General features: G+C 35.9%; 1 protein-coding gene across 3 annotated transcripts in view; it reads left to right on the top strand.

Annotated features, from left to right (window-relative positions):
* Nucleotides 1-16,752, top strand: part of LOC107755090 (coronin-2B) — a 43,441-nt gene that overhangs the window by 16,195 nt on the left and 10,494 nt on the right. For 2 of the 3 annotated variants that reach the window (XM_016571754.1, XM_016571755.1), the window contains exons 2-4: nucleotides 7,762-7,962; nucleotides 15,262-15,378; nucleotides 16,099-16,248. In XM_016571754.1, coding sequence (XP_016427240.1) covers nucleotides 7,762-7,962; nucleotides 15,262-15,378; nucleotides 16,099-16,248 — 468 coding nt within the window. Of the gene's footprint in view, nucleotides 1-6,330; nucleotides 6,428-7,761; nucleotides 7,963-15,261; nucleotides 15,379-16,098; nucleotides 16,249-16,752 lie in introns of those variants that run through there. The other variant, XM_016571756.1, reaches the window with a different exon arrangement.

A 16,752-nucleotide genomic window follows, 5' to 3' on the forward strand; every position in this document is an offset into this window, starting at 1 on the left:
ATCGCTGTAGGGCCTCGGTTCAGCAGATGCGGCAGCGTGAGGCGCATGTGAACTAATCATCTCCTCCACATTAATACCAGTTTCAGCACAAAATAAACATGACTAAACATCCGAAGGTAAGTAAAAAGAAAGAGTACAACTTTGCAATCCATATCCTGTCTCATGTAATCGCTCAATCAGTGTTTCAGCCGCACAAAGACGTCAATATAATGGCTTCTAAACAATATGTCACGTAACGTCACATTTACCTCAGAAAAAAAACATATTCGATAACCATAAACTCATTAATCAGCTAGAAAAATAAACTGTTGAGAGTTTATATATAGAGTTTACAAAATGCTTAATATATATACAGTGGGTACGGAAAGTATTCAGACCCCCTTAAATTTTTCACTCTTTGTTATATTGCAGCCATTTGCTAAAATCATTCTCTGGTGGCGAGCAGATGGAAGACCACGGACCGGATTCGTGACAAATATATGCACCATATAACATATTGATTATCATTTTTACTGTTCTTCAATGTTTAATTTTATGTTTGAATAAATCCATCAAGTTTTTATGACAGCCACCATTTAAATGTTTATATTTAAAAAAAACGAATTGAAGTAGAAATATTATTATGTAACTGTAACTTTATTACTGTAAAAACTTTATACTCAATACTCAAAAACTCAATATTATAGTAATGTAGTACCAAATGACTCTTATGTATATTTTACAGCATTAGTTGAGATTTTTTTTCCTTGAGAAAATTTGGCATGTACTGTACCTGATATATATCCAAAATAATCGATATTGAATTGAATCGATAATCGAATCGAATGCTTGTGAATGAGAATTGAAACGAATCGTGAAATTTGTGTCAAAACCCCGCCCTATTCTTTATCAAAGTCTGATAACCCCCTCAAGGACATCCTGTCCCTAAGTGCATGAACAACAACATACAGTTTATATCCCCAGATGACACTTGCAGCACTTTACCTTTTTTTTTTGCATACGAGTTATCAAAATAAATCCTTTAAAAATAATCAAATTGAATATAAAAAATGAGCCTTGGCAGCAAAGTATTGCTTACATTTCACAGAAAAGTATTTGGTGTTGAGTATTAAACATTTCTTTCTTTCTGTCTCCCCACTCTGTCAAACCCACCATCTTCTGTCTTTGAGCTTTAGTGCTGTAGCCTGACTGCACCCATCCTGTCTGTCTGATCCCTTACAGAAACGAAAAGGGAGGAAACTGGTAGTCTTGTTTCTTGTGTTTTTAAGGAAGTATGTCATGACACACTCGATAAATTTCCCAGTGTTCTTAGATAAACATCCTGCTGTTCAGCATCATGGCAAAAGAAATCATATTTTACCTGAGTTTTAAACGTGAGTTGTTGCCGTCTGTATTGAATCTAAAAAAAAAGACTGTGTGTGTCTGATTACTCAACAAATGACTCGTATGAGTCAGTTTTTCATAGTGAACAGACTTGTGCCGGTATTCGGTAATGCGATATATCACGGTAATGAATATGCACGATATTGTTATCGTGGGCACTTCTAAATACCGTGAATTATTATATATTACAAATTATTCCGAATTTTGAATGCATTTTAAGAATACTTTTCCCATCAACTGGTCAAAAGGCACAACACCGCTGTATGCTGCTTGAAAGACGCTGCACTCTGATGTAAAGAAGCGCGGACGTGAAGCACATGGCGGAACATGTGAGAGACGCTCTGGATGAAAGCGCACTTTCACTCTCTGACAGCAGATGACGCTAAACTGCAGAAATAATAATAATAATAATAATAATAATAATAATAATAATAATAATAATAATAATAATAATAATAATAATAATAATAATAATAATAATAATAATAATAATAATAATAATAATAATAATAATAATAATAATAATACGCAACATGAAAATTTGATACCGGCATATCCCTAATAGTGAATAAAGAATATACAGCACAACCAGTGTAGTATGATTCACAAACAAATGACTTTTATGAGCTGGTTCATTAAACGAATAGTTAAAACTGATGATTATGATGATAATATCAAGATGAAGAAAGTTGTGAAATCGATCAAGACAATAATTGGCTGTGCTGCAGTGTACCTCCTGTTGAAGATCCCTAGTCTAAAACAAGGCTGACTTTTCATCATTTTTCTCCCTTTACACTGTTAGGCCATTTACAATGAGAGACATGTTTCAGTATGTTATATATGAAGTACAGTGTGCAAAATTTTCAAATCTGAGTGTCAGTTGTTACAGCTGCATCTGCCCTGCCTGGTGGAGGAAAAATACAGCCAAGCAGACAACCAATAACAAACAAAGAGCACCCCAGTACACAAAACACCCTCCAGTACTGTAGTAATGAAGGTCTCTATTCTCCCTCCCCTGAGTTCTGCCCTCACTGAGAATTGAAGGGATTTAAATGCCCTTCAGCTCTGACAAAATGATTCTGCTATGGAACTTAACTTATACATGCAATTGTTTTCCTCAAGGTATTTTCCATTGCTGAATAACAATGGTTTGTGGCTTAGGATGATCTCATTACTGTGTGTGTGCACGAATATAGCGAATCCAGTGAAAACAAATATACACAGAGAAAATACAGAGTTATCTTTTGCCACTTGGCAGCTATATATCAGGTAAATCTCATGTTGTCCTCATTATATCTCTGTCTGCAGTAAAGTAAATGCTGAATTTTCTATAGCAAGTTTCCCAAAGATCGGGGCTGGCAGACTTTGGACAGATTTAACGACAAGATTTATCGAAGCCTATGTTAAAACCTGTCTCTACAGTCACCAGCATTCATTCTGACTTCTTTGTGTGTGAAAGGACAGCATGCAACTTGACCTGGCTCTCTTTCAGCTGTATTTCATTCACAGCTGGAGCCAGAGCTGCCAAAACAGGCAGTGGGTCTCCAGGCTCAGAGTTATTTAACTCCCACAGAGACAGAATGGCATCAGAACTCGCTCGTGCTACTCAGAAGTGGGAGCTGGAGGTTAGCTGCTCTAATGCCCAACAAAGACGGGCTCCCTGGCATGGTGAGGGGCTGAAAGCAGTCTAACCAATGACCAGCTGTGGCCCTCTGGAGGCCTTTCATCAGTCCCACAGAAGAGGCTTGCTTCCTGACTTGGAAGCTGTTGGAATATCAGTATCTTTGAATGATTCTTTACATGAATAAGGCAAAGTTGGGTTGGGGAGATCTAATATTTGGATGCTGTAATGGAGTAATGAATGGGACAGAGTGCACTATAAAAAATGAATGATAACAGCCTATGGTTGGCCTTGCATTTTGCCGTTCAGCTTAATCAGTCCAGTATTGGTAATAATAAGATAAAAGCATTAGTAAATTGGAGATATAAAGTATAACTTACACTGAACAAAATTATAAACGCAACACTTTTGTTTTTGCCCCCATTTTTCATGAGCTGAACTCAAAGATCTAAGACTTTTTCTATGTACACAAAAGGCCTATTTCTCTCAAATATTGTTCACAAATCTGTCTAAATCTGTGTTAGTGAGCACTTCTCCTTTGCCGAGATAATCCATCAACCTCACAGGTGTGGCATATCAAGACGCTGATTAGACAGCATGATTATTGCAAAGGTGTGCCTTCTTGGATACCCACTGTATGTATCTGCAGTAATGGTACAATGATGCATTAATGGAGGGCAGAAAGAAAACCAAACACATAACATCAGAAGAAACTGCAGGCAAGATGTCAAAAAGTCAATAAAGTATGAAGTCACTGGAGTCTCCCTATCCTGCAGCAAAAAGAGCATGTCCACAAAAGGACAGCAGAACAATATCACACATCACCCAAATAATTTTCTCTCACATGGTCTGCTAAATTTGCAGTGACACAATCCTAGACAAAATGATATATGCCTCAGTAGTGCCATACTTTTAACTAACTGCACAAAACCAGGCTGAAGTTTGTTCTAGGTAAGAACCACAGAGGAAAAAACATTTGACTGATAATTAAATTGACAAACCATAGATTGTTTATTTTTTTTATTTTTTTATGTCATTAAGGGGCAAGATTACAGTTATAGATCAGTATAAAAAAAATCAAATAATCAAGAATAATTTATACAGAAAAAAAGAAAAAGACAAAAATTGTGTACAGATGATCTGATCAGAATTTCTTCCATCAAAAAAATAACATGTACTATATTGCTTATTTCACAGACATACTCAGAAAACAAACCTGAACTTTATACTGAGTGCATCACAGATATAATGCCATTAATTTTTAATTTGGAAAAAAACAGTGATCAGCTCTTCCTGAAAAGCACTAATTCTAACAGTTCGGTACACTTTGTTCGGTACCTTTAGGGGTACAACATCTTGTTACTGGTACAGTACTCTTAAAAGAACATCTTTGTACTTTATTTAGCCCCTCAAAAAAATCATAATAGTACCTTAATGGTATATACTCTAAGGTACTAGAATACACTTTTTAGGGGTAGATAAGATACAAAGGTGTCCTTTTAAGGGTGCTGCCCCTGTGGCAATTTGTTGTACCCCTAAAGGTATAATTTTTTTTTTCTTTTTTTTTTCAGTGCAACGTTTTTCAGGATGACTGATAAAAATCCCAATGTGTTTTTACTCCTAGATGTTGGGTAGCAGCACCATGCAGCCAATCAAATTAGCACTGGCAATTTCAACCGGCACGTGCCATTTCTGTGGGCAATATGCATCAGATGGCCATTAAACAAACTGTGGGCGATCATTGGGTGTGCCGTCTGAGGCTGAGACTAATGCTTCAGTGCATGCATACACACACATCCCCTTGCACATCCCCTACATAAAGACAAGTCCTCAAAATGAACATATTAACTTTTATTGAGGTTAAACATTAGTACTAGTACACCTACATGAAGAACGTGTCTTTGTTTTATTGTTTAATTCACCACTAACCTTTATCAGCCCTTGTTTTTCTTGATTACCAGTATACATAAATGCTCTCAGGTAAATAAACATTATCTTATAATGTGTAATATACTGTAAATATTCTCTGGACAGCATTTGCATCAATGTGTGTAATAGCCCAGACTACAAAATATCTGTTGGGCGTTTGACAGACACATGGTGAACAATGCAGAGCTGAAGGGAAGGCCAAGGAGAGAGTGCTGTCTCACTAAAGTAAAATAAATCTTATCTGTCTGCATAGAGGTTGTCAAGAGTCAGCCAAATATTCCATTTAATCATTCAACATAATTAGAGAGAGTGAGAGACATTTGTTTTAACATAGACCTGAGAATGCCCCAGACAATGTCCAAGGACTTATTAACATTCCCCTGTTTGTTTCTAAAAATATCATATAGCCTAATTATAATTATTTAAGAAGTTGTAAATCGACCAACCACAAAAAACAAAACAGCCCATATCTTCTTCATGTAGGGTCAAATTAGGACGTCCTATCAAAACAAAATAAATAAAAAGCGCATTTACTCTGTTTAACATGTAACATGGTAAACATGGCAACATGTTAAACAAAATATGCATTGAGAAATTGAACATCATACATATAAAACTGTATATCAGTGGATCTGAAGGGTTTTTTGTGGAAGGAATTAATATGCATTAACCCAAAGTGATCCAACTTTCAACATACTGATGAAACTTTTAATCATGTCATGTTATGTATATGCAACTGTAAGACTATATATCTCAAATACAGCACATAATATTTACGATTTTATCTGGAGGACTGGACAGTGATAAAAGAAGAAAAACAGGAACATAGATGGGGAAAGAGCTCAGGAACAAGAAGGTAATTGTGTTATTATGTTTTTAAGACCATAACTGCTATAGTGGATGCACGTGCAGCAAAGATCATTCTCCAGTGGAAATGAGGACACTTCCCCCAGTCATAAGTATACTTAGACAGAGTGCAGTTGCGTCATACTTATTATAACTCAACATTGTCTTTTTGTTTAGATCAATATGTTTTATAAACTGAATGAGATGGTGAGGAATCTGCGTGGTCAGTTAATGGCAGTAATGAGCAGAAAGACATTAATAAGCCAACACTGACATACAGTAAAGAGAGGCTGGAGCAACAATTTGTGCCTGTAAGGGAGGTAATGTGTATATGTTAGAAAGGGAGTAACTGTGTGTTTGTGTGTGTTTCAGGCAGAGAGAAAGATATTCGACCTCTAGCAATTACAGTAGCGCCAAAGTAGTTGATGTGGGGCTGGGCCTGGGAAGAGGGAGGGAATGAAGTAGTAAGGGAGGGATGAAAGGAGGCTGTGGGAGGAGAACACTTGGAGAAAAAAGGGAAAGAGAGAAACTGATGCAAGCATCTCAGGCCGGCAAACTAGATGCACTAAGGAAGCCGAAGAAGATACAAGCTCTTTTTGTAGATGACTGCAGAATTCAGAGGGTGGTGAGCTCAAAACCAGAGGAAAGGTAGGAAATTAGCCTCAATAATTTATAGTCAGACATTGATGTGAAACTAGTAATAAATATGATGTATATTATTCTCATATATTGAATAAGAAAATATATTTTGTGTATTCATATACAGAAATACTGTAATACAGATAGTACACAGTACACAGATAGATAGTGGTCAGTTGGTCTTTTGGAGAAGTGAGCGAGTGTGTATGTACATGCAGCATTAAATGACACAAGCACAGAAACCACTGAATGCTTTAGGACTGCTGTAAACATTCACACAGTAGGAGAGCTGAAAATTACACATGTGGAAGTGAAAAAAAAGTGATAAGGACAGAAAGATCTCAGATGCAATTTCAAGCCTCACTGCTGATTAGCCAAACTTTTTAACTATGCTAACACAATTCCCGATTAGTCATCATATATGTTAGAGATAAACTAAAGACCAAGGGTTGTACATGTTCTCACACAAAAGCAGATATTCACAATACAGTCTTTAGTCATGAGTCATGTCAATCTCCCATAAAGATTCAGAACAGAAACTGGTGATTTAACACTTCCTGTACTCCTTGTGACCACTATCTGTTCGAATGGCAGCTCATTTTGAATGGCACAGCCTCATTCATTAGAGCCTAAATTGTTGCTTGCACATTCCTCTAGGCTAAACTACAAACGGCTGTTTGAGTTGTGTGAAATTTTACAAGCATCCACCAACCGCTTCCTGTTTGAGTGGCAGAGTCTTCTAAAGGGTTTCATATTGGAAAATGGAGAGAAATCAGCACTAATGGGTCCAATATCTGTATTTCACTTATCATATCATGGTGTCATTAGACATCTTAATTGTTACATATTTATTAACATATTCTGTATATGAGTTTGCTTATAGGCCCAAGACCCCAATGACGTTGGGCTGGGTAACAACTAGTTGGGATCTGGGTGTTGTTTTTTGTTCAGTCTTGTTTACTTTGTTTCATTTTTTTCAACTTTTACTGCTAGTCTCATGCCAAAACACACATCTTTTCTAAAATGTATAATGCTGTTTTATTCGTGGTCTTCCGATACAATTAAAAATAAAGGTAAACTAAATAAATAAAATTGCTGTATTTTTAACAGTATCAGTTCACATCATTCTCACCTGTTTATATAATCTTCCAGTACAGAGAGGTAAACAGATTAGTGTGGCTTGAGCTCTAGGCTAATTGGAACCTTTATTTTTAAAATGCAGGTTTGATATGGACAACCCATCTGCCCACGTTACAACTTTAATAAAGATAAAAATTAAAAGTTACAAAAAAACTGATGTCACATTTGTAATCTAGTCTGTTTTCTTCGCATGTGTTTTGCAGATGTCATGGCGGCCGACCTACCGGAACTCCAAGTTTCGAAACGTCTACGGCAAAGTGGCCAATCGAGAGCACTGCTTCGAGGGCATCCCGATCACAAAGAACGTCCATGACAACCACTTCTGCGCGGTCAACGCCAAGTTCCTCGCCATAGTAACGGAGAGCGCGGGAGGAGGATCCTTCGTTGTTATCCCGGTCACTCAGGTAACCACGGCAACATAGCACGCGCGCGTACTCGAGACAGATTTGTTTTATGGCTTGCGCTGAATTCATGACCTACACAATGTAGGGCGTCAGACTAGCACAAATAGCGACATGAATGGTGCGAACCTTTCAAGAGCCTTATTTTTGCAACATACATCCAGGCAGTGAGTTTAAAATGGAGGTTGCGTTGGTTGGTGCGTAATACTGCGTATAGGGGAGAACGGTAAGTGTTGTGAAATGGAGTTAAACCCGTCATTTTAACCAATTATGAGCTACATGGGTGAAATGTCACTCATTAACGGCACAGTCCAATATATAGTTTATTTATTTATCGATTTTTACAAAAGATGAGACCAAATGGACATCTTTCATTAGGAAACAAAAGTATATGGGGATATAATGCAATATAAGTAACCTTTATACAATACTGATTGTGTCAAAGCAGCTTTAAAGTGTCAAGCAGGAAAATAGTTTGGCAATAATGCAAGTGGACAATAACAAAAAGTCATTTTTTCAGCTAAAGTAAGTTCATTGATGATTCAGTGATTCAGTGCCATCATCCAGTTTAGCTCTCTTCAAATAGTGTCTGTCTGTGCAGTCACTCAGTCAAGCCATATATTACATAATACATTTACATATATGGGAAACTAGTGCTTATATTTTTCAATATACTGCAATATATGCATTGACCATGTATGGCTATATATTGATACATATAAAAATGAGGACAAAAACAGCATTACATGTAATATTCATAAAGTTTTATCCTTTATTGTGCACACATATATTGCACATACATGTTCCCATATAAATGTGAATGTATGTACACGCATATATACAATCATTCACAGATTTCAGCAGATTTCTAGTTCCCAGCATGCTTTGCTTCTGACTGTTAAAGGAGAGTAAATCTTAAATTTAAGTGTTATTTCATGTGTTTTGATCAATATTAATATAGTGGGACATCTGTTATTGTTTAATGTTCTATTATTGTTATTATTGTTTTTTTGTTGTTGTTGTTGTTTAAAAGGGTTTCTGGTATTTTTGAGTTTTTGTGGTGCCTGTGGTTAGGATGACCAAACACCATTAAGACTATATATTACTTTATTTAAAAAGTAATGGCTGTGCACTCTTCAGCACGCTGATAGTCTCTTTGCTAAATAATTTAGTACAAGCAGGTGTGCTTGTGCTGTTGTTAACTAGCTATATATGAAAATATGAAACATGTAAATATTTATAAAACTAAGAAATATACATGTGTGTGTATATATACTGCATGAGTAAATATATGTGTGTGTGTGTGTGTGTGTGTGTGTATGTATACACACACACATGCAGTACCATATCTTATCACATGTACATCTATATGTTATGAAGTGTATTACTGAATATAAAATTGCATATATTGTAATATATAATTAAACATATTGTCACATATTTTTCGATATATGAAAGCGGCAATTCCTTATGTAGTCAATATATTGTAATATATTAACACAATATATTATTCTATATGTTTTCAATTTACCTTTAAATCATTTAATATATTGATCATTGATCTGCTGATTGGCTTCATCACTCTGTCTCCTCTCCACCAATAAGCTGGTGTGTGGTGGGCGTTCTGGCGCAATATGGCTGCCGTCGCATCATCCAGGTGGATGCTGCACACTGGTGGCGGACGAGGAGATCCCCCTGACAATGTAAAGCGCTTTGAGTGCCCAGAATAGCGCTATATAAATGTAATGAATTATTATTATTATTATTATCATTCATATATAAGGAAATATATTTTCTTTGCGTAAGGGTTGTCAGAATTATCTCACTTCTGAGGACAAATTTGCCCCAAAGCATGACCAAGTACACACAATAACTACACACACTGTTATGGTTTTTAGTGTGTGTGTGTGTGTGTGCATTTATGTGTGAATTAAAATTCATGTTTTAAAAAATTTTTTTTTACCATGTTTAAGTAATGCAAATATTAAAAAAATAATAATAATAGTTACAACCTACCCCAGTGCTCTTTGTACTTGACTTTAATTTCTAGCAGTCAGACATGGGAATATTAAATCAAAGTTTGAGACACAAAGCACAAAGCAAAAAATACTGTAGAAAATACATTCTTAATAGAAATACGTTCTTATAAAGGCACATGTGGTGCACACTTAAAGAAACCCACAGGCCTCTGTCTGTCTCTCACTCTCTCTTTCTTCAACTAATACTTTAGTTGGCTCTGTTGTAGAGTATTATGCATTTCTTTTGCATGGTTTAGGTTCCCTTTGCACCAATACACAGTCATTTCATGATAACTTACATGCTGTTCTGAATGAAAATATCTCTTTCAACATGATTATATTGCATCCAGAGAGCACAATAAAGTCAAATTAATGAGCAGAATGTTATGTTATTGCCCTGTTGAAAATGAGGTGAATTGTGTAGTAATTTTGAAGATCACAAATGTTTGTTTTTGCATCTTTTAAGAGCAAGTATGCTATCTCCATTACCCCTGACTCCATGGAACCATGAAGTCTCTCACCCAGTGGCTTGACATGCTCTAAATGGAATATTTCTGTTACCCTGTTCACAGGCCAAGAAAAAGCCTGACTAGTGAGCAGATGCTTTTCCTTTGTTTGATCTCTGGCTTTAATGCTGTAAAAGAGACAAGCACTGGAAGCTGTAAACTCCTGGTGATTGACACTGATATAACAGTGGTGTGGACATCAAATCAATGTAGACATCAATGTGCTCTGGCTGGAACAGACCAGCTTTATATGTCTGCTTCATATGGAAAGATAGAAGACAAGGTTTCTGTATGTTAAAGAGATAGTTTACCAAAAAATTAATATTCTGTCATAATTTACTCACCCTCACACTCTCATGTTGTTTCAAACCTGTACAACTTTCTTTCTTCTACAAAATATATTTTGAAGAATGTTGGAAACCAAACAGTTTTGGTCGCCACTGACTTCTATTGTATGGCCAAAAAAAAAAAAGTCATACAGATTTGGAACAACATGAGGGTGAGTAAATGCTAACATAATTTTTGAGTGAACTATCCCTCTAAGTTATTATCTTTTTGTAACTATGTTACTGAGTCCTAAAGATACAACATGCAAAGTTAGTGAATTTAAATGTTCCTCCAAATTCCACCTCCACAGCAAGTGGACAGAATGCACAAAAAGCACAGGCAGAAAAAATGACTCACACACTGTTTATCATTGATATGACAATAAGAATTTGGCGGACAGCCTCTGATGTCCCATTCTTCTCTTCAGTCATCTCTCTTCTTTATTCTGTCTATTCTTCTGTTCCTCCTCTTGAGTGCATCCGGTCATGCTACACTGCTCAGTGGCCCTGCAGACCCTCGGTCATGGTATCAGCCAACTTGGATAAACTATCAATAGCACTTTTGTGATGAACATTCAGAGTCGCCCAGTTAATGTGTGATGTAGAAGGCCAGCTTTGTGCCCTTAATGTGCTTATTCCACAGTGTTCGTGACTCCAACTGGGCTCCCAGGCCTTGGAAAAGAGTTCAGTCCCTCTGACTTCCGTATATGTCTCTTTGGACGCCACGTGGGGCTATTTTTTCCCAGCTTCTTCATTCTCCATCTCCCTTTTGTCTCTGTCTTTCTCAGTCTAGCACTGACAGCTCCCTGCAAAGTTTACATACTTACTGTAATACTGAGAAATTCTCTGTCACCATCACTGAAATCTGCCATAGAGATCAGAGAAATCACTGTGAAGCTATAGTTCATCTTTAGCTGCATTATGTAACCAATATATGTGACCCTGGACCACAAAACCAGCCTTAAGTCGCTGGGGTATATTTATAGCAATAGCCAAAAAAACATTGTATGGGTCAAAATGATTGATTTTTCTTTTATGCCAAAAATCATTAGGATATTAAGTAAAGATCATGTTCCATGAAGATATTTTGTCAATTTCCTACCGTAAATATATCAAAGTAAGCTTTAGCATTTTTGTTTTTTTAGATATTTACAGCCATATATATGCTGTATATATATATACAGGTGCATCTCAATAAATTAGAAAGTTGTGGAAAAGTTCATTTATTTCAGTAATTCAACTCAAATTGTGAAACTCGTGTTTGAATTACTGAAATAAATGAACTTTTCCACGACATTCTAATTTATTGAGATGCACCTGTATATGCTGTATATATTAATATATATTTTTTTAAATAACAGCTTGTGTGAAGTTTGGCAGTTTAATGCAATTTTGTATTTTTTGTAATGTGTGTATGTAGATTATTAAATCTTTCTAATGTGTTTTTTTCAATCCAAGACATTAGTCTATATTACAGAGACAACTGTCTGATTAAGAATAAGCAATTATCATAGTACATTTGAAATCCAGACACATGGGAGCAATATAGTGGCAGAACATTGGCTTTTCAGATGGAATTCCTCATTTGACAAAGGAGCTTCAGTTGTGGAATGGAAACTGCATTCAGAAACCATGATGAGATGGCCCAGGAAAAGAGAAAAAAAAGAGCATGAATACAAGACTGGTTTTCGCGTTGATGTCACCGTTAACTGTTTAACCATTTGGAAATGAAACCGTTCCTTTCCTTGACCTGCTAAGCTGCTGTTGACAGAAACTTCTGTGAAAGATAATGTGTGAGGTGGTGCTGTAATGGTATGGGATGATATCAGAATTCTTAAAATAATGCAGGCTCAAGCCGGCAGGCACACAGTTATACACACACACACACACACACACACACACACATATAAAAGGGAGTTAGGCCGTCTGGCAACACTGATAGGAAACTGCCAACCAGTTCAGACTAACATGGCCAAAAGTGCTTTTTACTAGACACATCCATTTTTATAATGCCTCAGTTTGCATACAGTAAACTCGGAAACTGTAATGCCCTTTGTTTAGAATTTTGTTCAGAAACCATGTAAAATGATAGAAGAATGCAGGATCATTTTGAACAGGCTTTAGAAAAGCCAGTCATGTTCTGATTATGTATCTGGTGTAAAACTCCATACTCCTCCTGCTGTCTCTGAATATCTACAACAGAATAATAATCATTTGTTAGGCTCTGCCTATGATCAGTTTTTCGCAAATAATTTATTAATTAGCAAAAAATTATAATTTTATAATATGCTATAATTTTGCATATACAGTATGTGCAGGCAGGTTTACATTTCTCTGTGTTAAAAAAGTAAATACTTTGTTGTACTGTTATAAACATGAGAGGAAATTATGTTTGCTGCATTTAACATTTAGAAAAATAGTTTCTGCCTCTTAAGTTCTAGTACAGGTCTAGTGAGTCATTACTCATTCGTTATTGTATTTAGCATATTTATTTAGAGAGTAAAATGATAATGTGTATTCAGAAATGTGTTTAGTGTGTGATTAGGATTCATAAACATAATAGCATCATAATCAAACCTGAACTTCTAAACCTGTATACAATAGACACTGATATAGCATACTCTGGACTGTCCCATAATAATGTTGTATTGACTTAATATTTAGATGTAGATATTCATGTGACACTAATTGAAGCCATATAACTTCTCTGCTAAGGATGTTAAATTTGTCCTCTAAGAAAACACCACTTTTTTTTTTTTTACAAGAATGTGCTATCAGAGAAGCACATCCAATGACATCATAATTAGTGTAATCACATGGCTGTTCCTCACGCATCATTGTGTTGCTCACAATAGGGTGTGTGGCTAAATATATTATCTCCTTTTGTCTCTGACTGTAAGATCTCAGACAGCGACTACTCAGCCTGATCTGCAGCCAACACATCTGTGTCAACAACCGTCCGCCGCCAACACACTCCTACACACAAATCCGTAACTATGTTGCACAAAGAATAACAATAAGCAAGAATTTAAAAAAGAATAATTGGAGAGAGGAAACTGAGAAATAGCCGTAAGAAGAAAAAGCATCTCATTTCGACACTTTGGCAAATGCAATTAAAAGATTGTTAAAGCGGTCATATTATACCTTTAGTTATTTATTTACTTATTCCCCCGAGGTCAACTAATAATGTTAGTAGTTTTAATAAAGTAATACTTTAAAGTCACTTTATTTATTTATGTATGTATTTTATATTTTTATTCTTTGGCTGCTGTGCCTTTAGTTATGCCCTGTTTGTATAAGTTGTTTTGTTTCTAATCTAATAAATTTGCTTTTTGATTTGAATTGTTTGTATGAATAAGCAAAGGATGAGTCTAAGAGCTAGCCTATATGTAGTCTTGGAAAACACCTTGACAAATCAGAAATCCTCACATGTATGCAAACATTTGAACAAGTGTAACTGAGTGCTTTGGTCACAGTAGTAAAAGCTTTGCTATTTTATAATTGGTCATGTTTTCTGTGTTCTTTTGAGTTTTGATCTCCTGTGGGAAATCAAGGAAAAATTCTATTAAATGAACACCCCTCAAGCAATCACAGTGCTAATTTAATGCAATAATCTAACACAGAGCAAATCATAGACATGATTTCCATCATGCTAATCTTGGAGAATAGCACAGAGAGCACAGACACGGGGACAGAAAATTTGAGACAGCAACGAGTTCATTGCATATGCTACCAAAAAGCAACATGCATCAATATCAAGCTGCTTTTGCTTTTTCATCTTTCTTGACTAAGCATACAAAAATTTTTCAACAATGAAATGACTGTGCAGGGCTGTACGTTAACTTTTTTTTCACATAGCACTGGTGCTACAGAGGTTGACTCTTCTTAGAGCACCAGCATTACTATCTCATTGCATTGTATTGAAGGCCTGACCTATAGATGAAGAGTCTTTAAGCAGACCACTCAGGGTGCGCTCAGGCATGAGCTGAACTACAAATCCCACAGGACCTCAGAAGGAGGTCATTGGACTAAAGTGACATCAAACATTCATGACATCATGACTAACCTTCTGTCTACTACTGATTGTATGACTGTAGTTATGTAGCGCCACACAGTGGACGTTTGTGTGTATTACAAGTGTGAAAAAGTGACGTGACATGTGGCCAAGTATGGTGACCTATACTTGGAATTAGTGCTCTGCATTTAACCCATCCAAAGTGCTCTAACCATTAGGCCAATACTTCCCCAAATGGAGCTGTATTTGTGCAGGTGTGATATTGTCAGATTGTATAAACCTATATCAGACATCTCATAAAAAAGTGAATGTTTTCAACTATCCATAAGTATATATATATTTTTAAATCTTTTTATGTTTGTCCATACATTCTTTTGTTTATATCCTTAGTCACATGGGGGGACATTAGATCGGTAACCTTTACTTCTCTCTTGCAGTTTGGCCGTATCGACCCTCACTATCCAAAGGTCTGCGGTCACCAAGGAAACGTGCTGGACATCAAATGGAATCCTTTCCATGAAAACATAATCGCTTCTTGTTCAGAGGACTCTTCTGTGAGTAAACCTAAAATGCAAAATCACAATGGTCAAATTAGTCAGCATCATTTAAATAATCGGGGGAAACCTCTTTCTGTGCAATGAAAACTTGTTTCAGTTGTTGGTTTATTTTTGGTTTCATAAACAGAAAACCAGCATTTACTTTTCATGATGTGCATGGTTGTGGAAGAATTTTTACCAACACATGAACCTGAAACATTATTCTGTCGAACAGAACCAAAACTATCACTTAAATAGAAACTGTTTATTAAACCTATATATAAGGAAAGGCATAAACATTTAATGTCAGTTTCATGTGTGTAAGTTTGTTTTACAGAAATCATATTACTTTACTCTGTAAATAATAATAATGTAAGTATAAAATAAATGAAATTATAATTATATTTAGAATAATATAAATTAAAGAATAAATGTTAAACACACACACACACACTCAGAAAGATGCCCAAAATGCCTTGCTCAAAATCAAAGTAGGGATAGAGCAGGTGAAAACATATGATGATAATAATGATGATTAGATGGCTCTCAGGAATACTTGATCACTGTAATGCTTCAGTATATGTCTTATGTTGTATCTGTCATTCGAGACTAATTTAACCATTTATGAAGTTATAGATTAATAACTAACCTGACATTAGAGTTTAAAACTGCTTTTTAAAATTGTGCTATTAATTCAAAAGTGCTATTTGCATTTGCATGTGAATGTGAATGTGTCAGGTGCGAATATGGGAGATTCCTGATGGTGGACTGAGGAGGAATTTGACAGAGTCTGTATTAGAACTGTATGGCCACAGCAGGCGTGTGGGTCTCATAGAGTGGCACCCAACCACTAGTGGGATTCTCTTCAGTGCTGGCTATGACTATAAGGTAATTCAATATTTTGTAAATAATACAAAAAAGATCTGCACACTGTTATTCTCCCTTTATTTAGAAAAAGTTAAAAGTGGCCATTTTAACTTTTTCTAAATAAAGGGAGAATTACAGTGTGCAGATCTTTTTTGTATTATTTGATATAATTTGTGATCTTGCACCTGGCCAAGACGCTTTGGATGTGCGTACCTTGACCTTTTTTAAATTAAATCTTTTGTAACAATTTGAAATTCTTTAATTCAGTAATATGTGCTATAAAATGAAAACATCAAATTTAAAGGGGTCATCGGATGCAAAATTCACTTTTGTTGTTGTTTGAACATAAATGTGTGTACACATCCACCCTATAATGATAAAAATCCACCCAGTGTTTTTTTTTCAAATCCCTATTTTCAAATCCCCTTTCTCAAATCAGGCTGTTCTGAGATTCCTGTCAGAATGACGTAGTTCTGCACAGGACCCTCCCATGGTATTGATTGACAAGGCCGTCTTACCTTAGAT

This window comes from Sinocyclocheilus rhinocerous, unplaced genomic scaffold (assembly GCF_001515625.1).
Source record: "Sinocyclocheilus rhinocerous isolate Xijiao unplaced genomic scaffold, SAMN03320098_v1.1 scaffold591, whole genome shotgun sequence".
In the NCBI taxonomy this organism is placed as follows: domain Eukaryota; kingdom Metazoa; phylum Chordata; class Actinopteri; order Cypriniformes; family Cyprinidae; genus Sinocyclocheilus; species Sinocyclocheilus rhinocerous.